At 35.7% G+C, this 12,205-nt stretch overlaps 1 protein-coding gene across 3 annotated transcripts in view; it reads left to right on the top strand.

Annotated features, from left to right (window-relative positions):
- SMARCA2 (SWI/SNF related, matrix associated, actin dependent regulator of chromatin, subfamily a, member 2) overlaps window positions 1-12,205 on the top strand; it is a 117,806-nt gene that overhangs the window by 21,576 nt on the left and 84,025 nt on the right. For all 3 annotated transcript variants that reach the window (XM_054002914.1, XM_054002915.1, XM_054002916.1), the window contains exons 3-5: window positions 64-187; window positions 9,601-9,930; window positions 10,782-10,883. In XM_054002914.1, coding sequence (XP_053858889.1) covers window positions 64-187; window positions 9,601-9,930; window positions 10,782-10,883 — 556 coding nt within the window. The remainder of the gene's footprint in view (window positions 1-63; window positions 188-9,600; window positions 9,931-10,781; window positions 10,884-12,205) is intronic.

Raw genomic sequence — 12,205 nt, 5'->3', positions numbered from 1 at the left:
ATTCATATTTTTATAGTGGATTTATATACTATCTCTCTCTAAATACTTATTTTGTTTTCACAGTCTATTGATGGCTTACATGAAAAAGGAATGGTTGAAGATGTTCATTGTGGCTCCGTGAAGAGTATGCGACCTCCTCATCCTGGAATGGGTCCACCTCAGAGTCCAATGGACCAGCATAGCCAAGGTTTATCCATACTATGCATGCTCTATGATTTTGGTGCCTCTTCTTCCACAAAGAGTCTGTGGTTCCATATAACAGAATGCCGGTTATTTCCCTTCAGATTTAATTTGGAAAAGCTGAACAGGGCAAGGCAAATAGCTGAATCCCATTGCTTTCTGGAGTACCCATTAGGCATATATTGGAGAAAAGCAAAGGTTCAAGTCTATGGCTAGGGCAAGTCTATCACAGATTTCAGTTTGCATCTCTAAAGAAAAAAACCCACCAACTTACTTCTTATGTGGCCACTGTAAATGTAAATACATTTTAATATGATTTATTATCATCAAGTGCTGATCAAAGTGCTTTCCAATGTTTTTTATGCCAGAAGACAGAAACCCTTTTTAACACATTGCTACATGCCTTCTCTGTGCCCTGTAGGTTGGAACATAAAAGGACATGCATTCTGTGAGCAGCTTGGTATTTTGAGATTTAACTGGAAACACCTGCTAGTATTAATAAGTTCAACAGCAGACAAAGCTTTCTACATTGCATGCTGAATTATTTTACAGCAACTTCTGAAGAATCCCAAATGATGTTAGGCTCTTGGTGTGACATACTCTGTATAGATCTGTTAGGCGCTGGTCCTAAACTTCTTTGTGCTTTTTAGTGGTATGTGACTGAAGCTCCAGCCTGTAACTTGCCAGCTGAATCCCAGTCTGGGACCCAGATAATTAGAAAGTAATATTTTTCCATTAAACCTTTCAGTATCAATAGTAAAATAGAACTGATTTTGCAGAGACTTTGCAGAGACGAGTTCTTCATCAGATAAAACTTCCTCTTTTGTTCATTTCCACAAAATGTAAGCATGATCATCTGAGAGACAAATTTTGCTTGTCTTTGCATTTAGGGGACTCTTTTGCTTGGGATGAACTGAACAGAGTGTTTGGTCTAAAGATGAAGATGGGACAATTCATACATTACATACTGAAAATACAGGAGCATAGGTTGCAAATGCTTCAAATACAAGTAGCTTCTGAGTTGTTTTCTTCTTTTTTGTGCTGCCTCAGGTCAGATTTCCAGGTTATTTTGCACTGTAAAAGGATGATTTATTGTATTAATAGTAACTGTCAGTATAGGAGACTACAGATTCCTGCTCTCTTTTTTTGTATGCCAGCAACTGTTACCATGTAAACAGAGATTACTAGAGTTATGATGTGGAGCATGCTTTTAAAAGAAGTGGTCAAAAAAATCTCCAGGTGTTCTAATATTCCAGATACTAATATTCCAGATACTTTTTTTTGACAATATAGAGGACTATTTTAGCTTTCATTGCCTCTACGTCTCTGTTTTTTTTTTTTGTTCCTACACAACTGTCTTTTCCACAAAAAAGTGGTGATGGCACTTGATGTTGTTCTAATACCTGCTGGGCAAAGTCTCATCTACTAGACTTGTAGGTTTTTGCCATTAGAGGTCCAGGGTAGAAAACCAGGTTCCTTGATAGCCTGTCCACCTATTAGATCTTTTCTGTCTGATTTCCCACAACATTAGAGAAAGTAGGACATTTGTGTTTTTACAAATTTTGTGGAAATATGCAGTGTGGTAAAAGAGAGTTTACCCATGCCTACACTCATGGCAAAAGGACAGTATGACTTCTCTGAGAATCCACGGAAGGATGCCTGGTAACTTGGTGCTGACAGAATCTTCGGTTGGGTATGGTAGAAACCAAAGCTTATTATAAGGTTCACTTCCTCATAGATGTCTGATAGTTGAGCTTACAAAAAGTTGTGTACAACTTTTAACAATATAAGTGTCAAGTAGAAATTATATCTCATTAATTCTAGGGCTGTTTTTTTCATGGCTTATTGTTTGCAGTCCTCAAGTTGAAGTAGATAAATATGCACTAATTGATATTTTTGAGGGGCATTTGAGGGAAAGTAGCTGAATAAGTCCAAAACCTCAGGAAAGGAATTGCCCTAAATTTCCTCATTAATTTGAAAGCTTAGGGAAAATGACTATGTGTCATTAAATATTGTTGTAGGTAAAATAAAAATTGTCTCTCTTTTAATTCTTTGTGATGTCTATAATTCAGACCGTCAAGCATCAAGAAAAGTTTTGTGGGAAAATCACAGAATCATAGAAACATAATATGGTTTGGGTCGGATGAGGACCTTTAAAAGTCATTCTGTCCAATCCTTTTGCAGTGAACAGGGACATGTTCAACTAGATCAGAGCCCCATTGTTATTCAGAGTTGTTCAGTGCCCCATTGAAAGTGACCATGAATGTTTCCAGGGATGGGGCATCTACCAGCTGTTCTGTTCTGAGAGTTTCACCACCCTCATTAAAAAAAAAAGTCTTCCTTACATCAAATCTGAATTTCTTGACTAAAACAATTCCCCCTTGTCCTGTGATTACAGTCCTTTTAAAAAGTCTCTTTCCAGCTTTCTTTTAAGCCTCCTTCAAGTATTGAAAGACCACAATGAGGTCTCCCTGGAATGTACCTTTCTCAGGGGGAACAACCCCTACTCTCTCAACCTGTCCTCACAGGAGAGTTGGTCCATCCCCCTAATCATCTTTGTGGTTTCCTCTGAATCCTCTCCAACAGTTCCATGTCCTTCCTGTGCTGGGACCCCAGAGCTGATGCAGCACTGCAGGTGGGGTCTCACCAGCACAGAGCAGAGGGGCAGAATCCCCTCCCTGGCCCTGCTGTCCACGCTGCTTTGGATGCAGCCCAGGACACATTTGGCTTTCTGGGCTATGACCACATAATGGTAGGTCATGTCAAGCTTCATGTCCACCTGTATCCCCAAGCCCTTCTCAGCAGGTCTGCTCTCTACCCCTTCATTCCCCAATATGTATTGATACTGGGTTTTGTCTCAACCCTTGTGAAGAACCTTGCACTTAGACTTGCTAAACCTCATGAAGTTCACGTTGTCACACTTCTTGATCTTGTCCAAGTCCATCTGATTTGGATAAAGTCAGCCTTTAGTCTGACAAATGTACTATTATATATTATGTAAATATGATACTATTATGTTATTTTTATATACTAGTCAAACTAGTCTGCCATTTTTTGTGGTGATCATAAGCTAAATTCCTTCATTAAAACGTGAACAGGTGTGATACAGTATTTGTACAGCTGTCATGAAAAATGATCTTAGCCCATGTATGGGGCTTCCCTATGCATTGTTAAAGCCGGTAGCATGATGACAGACACAACCTTATCTGCCTGGTAGAGTTATAAAAATTCCTTGGCTTGTTACTGTATGATACTGTGATTTAAGACAAAGATATCACTAAGTAAAATCAATATAATCTGCATTAAATATATTATGATAATTAAATGACAGATTATAAACGTAACTGCAACTTGAAGATGATCATCCAATTGTGGATTTTTCTAGTCTTTTAGAAGTCTGTTTTGGTTCAGTGCTGTTCAAGGTATTTGTGATCTGGAAAAAAGTTTGAAGTCGTACAGATAAAAATTATATATAACACAGAGGTTTAGCAGTGAATAATAAACAAATTGCTTACAAAGGCTGATCAGGATCTGAGAAGAATGTACTTACTTTTCTAGCATAGGTTTTAGCACAGCCAAGATCAATGCATGTCTAGGAGTGAAATAGTTTGCCGTGTAGTATTATAAACTGTATCATACAAAGCAGTCTATACTGCTGAGAAGAGTATGTTTGTTTTATCCTAGAGAATGTTAAGCTCCATTTTTTAATTTATCTGACAAGAGAATTAAAATAATACTTGATCAGTCTGCACATTCCCAGACAATAAAAGGGTTTGTAATAGATTGGGCCCTTAAAGGAAAAAAAAAAAAAAAAAAGCAGCAGTATATTTTGGTACCTGCAAACTATATGAATTCAAAATGTGTTCAAATGGCTTTATCTTACTTAATGAAGATATTTAACTTTTGGAGCAAAGATTACACAAGTATTTGTGGTACATTTTGTGTCATACAAAAGCTAAATCAACACTGGATGTCTTTGTCATCTGTCCCATAGACCAAAGGGAGAAGTTTGTTTAGAGGTCAAGAATCACTGGTCTGTTTTAGAAAAGTTAGGTAGACCATTGTAATGGTCCCTTATTGACAGAAATCTGCCTATTCACAGGCTCCAAGATTCTGAGGAGGACTGGTAAGCTAGAGTAGGAAACAATGTCCTTAAATTTTTTGACAATGGAAAGGTGGATAGTCTTCATAAAATGCTTCAGTTCTTAGAAATCTGGGTGTAATAGTTGTGATGAATCCATAGGCTGTTGTTCTGTATGGCAGTTTACAATGGGAAGCGATCAAAAAATGAGATTTCAGTTAAATGTCAGATGTTCCAATAGCAGTCTTTTTAGTTCTTTTTAGTAATTTTGTAAATGAGGGAAGTCTTGCAAAAGATTGTATCTACATGCAAAAGCAAGATTTTTTAATAAAAATATATGCTTACAAATGTGGGTGATAAATTAGAAGTAAATTGACAACTGCACATGCAGTTGTAGATATGGTTATGTAAATCAAGCATACAGTTGTGAATGAACAAGAGAAAGTGGAAGTAATGATTCTTACGTTAAGAAATAATTCACTATCCTTTTCTGAGGTGAAATGAATGATGAGCAAGTCAGAAACATTTGAAAGCTAAATCTGCAAGAACTGTGTCATTTTACTTAAGTGCCTGTTCACCGGTTGTATAGCAATTATTTGAGATTTTTGCATTTTTTTAACCAACAGTAATTACTAAGTTAAGGTATGCAACTTTATTATTTCGTTTCTTTATTTTTTTACTGGTGCTCAGTGAGATGCAAGTCATGCAGAAAGAATGTTCTACTAGCTCAGATCATCACATTTTTATTACATACTGCAATAGGATGATTTTCAAAAGTCTGACATTAATATATGGGGGAAAATATTATGAGTTGGTATTTTGCTCCTCAGCAATTGCTCCTTCCAGTCTTACTACCAAATTGAAGAAAGTAACATTCCCGGCTAGTTTTGGTGACAGATCCTCTTTTCTTGAACTTATGTACAATGATGCCCCTGTTTAGTCTTAATGCCTTTGTTTTGATGCTAACAGGTTAAATGAGTGGAAAATACATTGCTCCATCTTCGTATTTAGCTGTTTAAATAGTAAGCTTACTACACATTACTGATTTTGAATTTGGTTAGAAACTGTCTTCCAGCACTGTGAGTGAACTGTGGTGAATTCTGCAATATTTATATGAGGAGTATGAAATTTACTGTAAATTGTTAAGCTCTTCAACAGTTATCCAACAGATTAAACTCATAGTTAGAACTGGCTTTTGAAGGGGATTAGAGAGAAATTTGAAAGACAAGCTAATTCCTTGTATAAAATAAAATACTTTTATTATAAAAAATCATAAAATATGTAAATGGACTAGAATAAACAATTTATGTGTTTTTCTGTGATTTGTAAGAATTAAATGAAGTTACTGTGATACAGCAGTGAAATATAGGCCAATTTGATTTGTTTGGATATCTTTTCTTGCTGTTTGTAAGTTGAAACATAAGGGCTGAAGGAATTTAGGATTCTGGGACTTGATCTATATTACTTTTTATTAGTCACACAGTATTTGTTGAACTTAAAAGACACACAGTTTTTTAACTCTAGAATTCACTAATATACTGCTACTTCACAGGAAATGTTCATTGTCCCTACTGTTAAATTAGTTGCACTTCCTTTTCTGAATCCATTCAGACTTTTGAAGATGAGAAAAGACCTACCACCTTATTCATCTGCCTGCCAGTATAAAACCTCTCAACAATTTTATTTCTGCAGTCCTAGTTTTAAATTACTTGCACACATGACCTCTCTTTCTTCTTTGTTCAGTTTCACAAGAACTGGTGTTAACCCTGGCCACACTACTGAGAGGGAAATTTTATGTTTTGCTTGCCTTAGGAAAGTTTGTGGCCTCAGTCTGACATGGACATACTTTTCACTGTGTTCCAAGACACTGTGCTTTTGTACTGTGTGTTGTGGAGGTGTACTTGATTCTTTTTCTTTGTTTTTTAAACTAACTTCAGTTAATGATTGAAGTGATAGTTCAGTGAGTTACACAGCTATATTTCTTCAATCCTGTCTATATTTTCCAAATCAAAAAAAAATTTTACAGTCACATTCTTAAGTACAAATATAACTTTGCTGTTGGTTTTAGCATAAAGATGTGACCTATATGTTCCTCAGACACTTTCATTGTTTAAGACTTACTAAATTTTAGTGGCAGTTCAAAACCTCTGTTGAACATTCCAGTGTTTGGATTGCTAAAACTTTGATTTTTTCTTTATCTTTACTAGGTTTTTGAATTCATTTGTAGGTGTTCTTTCTGTTTAATTACAGCATTAAAAGTGGAGGAAAAAAGGGACTAAATTTTTAGCACTCTGATTTTTCAACTTTAAAACAGAAAAGAAAGATGTATTGTTTCTGTTATCTGAAGTGAAACAAAAAGCAATTAAAACAGAAACATTGTGTACACACTGCCCTCCAATAGAATTTAGAGAAGTGTTAGAACTAGGATTTCTTCCAATGTTAATACTGTAAAGAATATACATTGTTTATGACGTGCTGTATTGTATTTTTGCTGTACAAGTCGATACCAAAGTGGAATTAAATGTTTCTGATTATGCGTACAGTTAGGAAAACTTGAGAAGTTTGAAGTTGAGAAGAAGAGGCTTCTGATACAGCCTCTTCTATGACCCATTGAAGGATTTTGGGGAAGACAAACAGGACTCTCCTCAAAGATGCACAGTAAAAGCACAGAAATAATGTTTACAAATTGCGTAAGTGAAATTCTGATGGGACAAAATCTGGAGAAACCTGATAAAGCTTAGAAATGACCATAGTTTTAAATTATAGACAGAGTTGTTTGGCCTCCCTTTCCTGGTATCTTCTGTGTTGTTCAGAACTGTAGGTTACTATTGTCCTTTTATGGTGGTTAAACTCAATTTTAGGGGATGTTCTCATGTGCATGCTTATCTGTGTTAAGAGTCTATGTGTAATGAGATAGGAAAAAAGCAAGTAGTATAAATACTTTGTTAGGACAGGCTTGTGGCTGTATTTTCTGTCACTGTTACCATATGAAAGTTTTTACACACTAAAGAAAAATTTTCATATAACAAAATTTACATTGTGTAAATGCTACATTTTAGCATCTTTACAAGAGGTTTGGGAGGATTTTGTTCTTTCCTGACTTTATGGAAATTTTATTTTCATTCTTCCTCTTGTCAAGCACAGTTTTTCATTGTTAAAAATTCTAATGCAGAGGACTTGGAGGAAGAGAGAAAGTATAAGTAATAAATACATAATTGGAAAGATCAAAAAATGTCTGCTTTTGAAAACTCTTCTTTGCAAAACTTAGTCACAGACTTAGCAGCTTGAACTGTCAGGACTGAAAACAAATACTCAACATCTTAGACCACTGTTGTAAACTTTGCAGTTCAGATGCATTTCAAGAGCTTGAGTCTGAAATCTATCAGTCATTTATAAAGGAATTTATAGATTGGACAGTATAACTTGAGGAGAGACAGAAACCATTTTTTCAAAAGCAGTTCAGAAAACAATGTCATTCCAGTTAGGTGCTATTTAAAGTAAAACCTGGGATTTAGAAATATAATAATGGATAAACATTGCAATAAACCTTACTTTATAGTATAAGCTAGTAATGCAGTTGCATATTTTTTTTTGTTGTGGTATGATGGATGTTTTTTTAAGCAGTGTGCTCAGCAAGAGGGATTTGTAGCTTCCCCTCTTCTCTTAAAATAATAAAGAGATAAAAGTAAGTCAGTGGAAGAAAATGGGTAAGTGGAGTAAACTTGAGTTATTTATCATACCATTTATCACCAACAAGGGATGTATAGACAATTTGTATATTGAACTAGTATATAGCTCCAGTAGTTCCAGCTTTTTAATGTCTCTTTCTTCCTTTTCTTTGAACTTCTCCCCTCATTTTTCTCTTGAACTGTGTAACTTCTCTTATTCTTTCCAAAATCATCATCTTTTCCTGTTGTCATCCTCTTTAGTTTGAACCTGGTCTGTTTCTGTCTTGTCTGGTCTTTTCCTATCACAAATCCCCTTTTCCCCTCTGTACTTCTATTTAATTTTGTATTTTTTTTTTTAGGAGAACTGAAATCCCTTCTTTTTATTCTGTCTCATACATTTACAACCTTTATTTAAGTTGAGCACAAATTTCAGTTCTTTGGCACTCTAATCTCTTTAACTTGTTTAAGTTCTAGTGACTTACAGCACCTGTCATCCCAGAATTGAGACTGAAAAGTGGAAACTACTTTGAGGTTTTGCCTATGTTGCCTTTACTGGAGGGTCAGTAAGAACAGTGAGGCTAAAGAGCGAACAGAATTTCTTCTGTGGTCTGTACTACATATAGATGAAATAGATGTAGTTTCACTTTAAAGTGGCAGGAAAATTGGGAGAAGAGTAGATTTTGTGTCACAGAATCATGAACTGTACCATGATCTTTGGAGTTCTGATATTTGGCTTATGAACATGGAATATGAAAAGGAGCCAAAAGATTTTTAGATTTTTATGAATTTTTTTAGACTTTTCCGATTTGTGAGAAGATTATTTGTGTTCCACAGTACCAGAGCAAAGTGAGTAAATATTGTTACCTCTTTTTCACTCTTGGTGGATAAAATCCCCAAAAACTAGCTGTTGTGCTTTTTGGAGCTCAAGAAAATATGTAATAGGTATAATTGATATTCAGAATTAAAACCACTGCATTTTCAAGTGCTGTAATAAGATATAAGCACTGTTCATTTCAGAAATGTGGTTGCTCTTGACATAGTCTTCAGCAGCTTCTTCAGACGGTGATTTTTGTTCTTGCAGTTGGTGTTCCAAGTTGTTGGGCATCCAGATGGCAAAAGGTATTGAATGTACTTTTTATAGCTCAAACCTTTAATCTGTATGAACTAAAGAGTATTGTATGGAAAGTGAATACCATTTATTTCTACTTTTCTATATTGGCGAGTGTTGGCTAAGAGGGCCTGTAGAAGTGAATGGATATTCCTTGATGTGTGTGCCTCAAAATAAACTTAGACTATTAAGCTATAAAATAGGTGAACTTCAGTGCATATGTTCTACGAAGAAACATTTTTCCATAGTTCCAGTAAGTAGCACTATATCCCCAGGCTTCTGTATTGTATTTCGTTTTAGGTTGTCTTACTCCAAATATGCAGATAATTGTTATGTTTAGGAATTATTGGAGTAAATAACTGTAGTTCTTCTCAAAGAAGAGCTCCTGAGGCTATCTTGATATCCCAGGGAACTTTGGATTTCACTTTTGTCTTCGCAGAAAATGCTACAGCTATCATGACCTGAGAGAGACGCTTTTATACTTTATGTATTGTTAAAAAATTGGATGAAATTCAGGTTTAACTATCAGAGTGGTAACTTTATGATTCTTCTACTTGTTCTAGGTTATATGTCTCCACACCCATCTCCACTAGGAGCCCCAGAGCATGTGTCCAGTCCAATGTCTGGAGGAGGTCCAACACCACCTCAGATGACTCCCAGTCAGCCAGGACCCATTATAGCAGGAGACCCACAAGTTATGAATCAGCCTAACAGAGGGCCTTCCCCCTTCAGCCCTGCACAGCTGCATCAGCTGCGGGCTCAGATTCTAGCATACAAAATGCTGGCAAGGGGTCAACCCTTACCAGAGAACCTCCAGCTTGCTGTCCAGGGCAAGAGAACACTGCCTGGCATTCAACAGCAGCAGCCTCCCAGTGCCTTCAACAGGCAGTCTGGTAAGTGAATCTTTGGTAGGAATCATTGCTCAGGTAATTCTCGAAGTCCTACCTGTGATAGATTAAGAAATAGGTGCTGTGCAGGGCTGTAATTTGGGACTGTGTTAAGCCTGAGCAAGTGCATAAAACACATATGTTAATATGATATTGTCAAAATAGAATACTAATAACTGAAATAGAAGTTAATTCACTCTGCAGTACTGTGTCTGTTCTGTGTTTGCCCTGCTTGACAGTTTTTGAATGTTACTTGTACTTTACTGATAGCAATTCCCCTTGTTTTTCTTATGGTGAATTTTCAGTCTCCTGTTGCTATGCCAGAAAATAGATAAATAATCTGTATCGAGTTGACTGATTATTTAGGTTGTTGAAAATAAACCATGTATAGTGTGTTATTCAGTGCAAAGCGTAAGAAAAAGGAAGTGTGCTTACTTTTTTCTCACAATGGTGATAGATGTTGCAGTGAGGTAAGCAAGCACATTTTGGTCCTAAGGAAACCCTTACATTAAACACCCTAAACGTGTTAGTTTCTGAACCCTTCCATTACTGAGTTTGTGTTAGATTCAAAGGTTAAGATGATACTGGTTCTTAGATTTTACTAATGGCACTCTTCACTTCATTTTGGTGGATATGGCTTTGCTATCAATTAAGTTTGGTTTTTTCATGAAACATGATTTCATAAGGTGTATGTATTACTTTCATCAGCTATATGTATTATAAAAACCACTTAAATCCTTACTTAATGAAGAAAAGTACTACTTGCCTGAATAGACTAGCATGCAAGAAAACAATGATTTTTGAATCTTGGAAATGGCTTGTGTTTTAGCAAATTTTTTTCCTCTGTCAAATTGCAGGTATTGGATTACATGCAATGAGTGGTACTGCTGCTGGACCAGGGGCTGCACCAGGGATGCCTGGACATACAACTGCCATTACCCCTAAAACATGGACTGAAGGTATAGTGGGAAAAAGATGTGGGGAAAAGTAAAAAGGAAAGGTAAAAAGCTGTGCAGGAAAAATAGCATAAGCTCTACTGTGTCTTAAGAGTTTAATCAAGGAGAGTCTATAACCTTTTATTCATTTAGAAGAGACCCACATGAAATTACTGCAATTTTTAGACAGACTGTACATGAAGCAGCTTTTCCCAATCAGAATGAAATGTGTATGTTTTCTGAGGAACATGCATAAAACTTAATAAGTTATATTTTGAGTGTGCTTAATTGCAGCAAGCTTGTCTTTCACCTTTGCTACTGTAAACGAAAGTTTTCAAATCATGGTAGAATTACATTGTTTCCTTCTGTGTGTTTTGTTCTTTTGGAATCAAATTGCTTTGAAGGATCAGTGTAGTCTTTGAGATCAAATGAACAGTGTAACTTTTTTCCCCATGTCTTCAAATATATTTGTCATTCATTGCACAATCATTCAACTTCCCAGATTCCCTGAGAACTGGGGTTGCACAGAGATTTTTGATGGGCTTGCTTTTTTCATTCTTACAAGCTGAAATGCAGTGTACCTACATACAAAATCTACAGCTTGTTCTCAAGTTCCTTTTCTGGAGTTTGATGCAGATGTGTGAATGACAAATGGTGATCTCTATATATTTCAGGATGTTGATTTGAATTAAGGTTGATTACAAGATTGCAGGTGTACTTTGAAGTTGTTTTCCCTTGAAGTGACTATGACTCTTGAGACAATTAAGAGGCATCTTTATTTTAGCAATGTCTGTTAATAATGAATTCATGAACATCTGAATGCATGGGTAACTTGTCATAATGAAATTCTAAAGTCTATGACCTTTAGTTACTGTAAATGACAGGTACTATTTTCATGTTAACTGAGGTGTTGCTTTTCATGGTGATTAGAATAATTGAGTTCCTGATATTTGAAATAAATAAAATTATTAGGAGATCATAGTGACACAAAAGCTATTTATATGTGGCATATATTTCTAAATACAGTTGTAAAAAATTTCATATGGTTATCAAGTTCAGATAGAGGTCTGAAATTAGACCTAGTTCTGCTTGTTGTCAGGTTGTGGTTAGATGATTTCTTCTAACTTTAAGGATAGTGAACAAGAGGCAGATTGAGGTCTGCATTTGGAGGAAGTTAGTTCTACAGCTGTTTCATTTCTGGTAACACTAGAATTAAAAGTCCGCAGGAATAGCAAAAGAAATGGCATTCATCATAAAATTTCATGTGTTTTATTTTTCTTTTGGTCATATATACCATCTATTTCTTGGCCATATACCATATATTTCTTGCAATATATGGTATACTT

The sequence above is a fragment of the Vidua macroura genome, chromosome Z (genome assembly GCF_024509145.1).
Source record: "Vidua macroura isolate BioBank_ID:100142 chromosome Z, ASM2450914v1, whole genome shotgun sequence".
NCBI lineage: Eukaryota > Metazoa > Chordata > Aves > Passeriformes > Viduidae > Vidua > Vidua macroura.
Note: the sequence above shows the minus strand (reverse complement) of the source record. Positions and strands in the feature narration are given on the sequence as shown.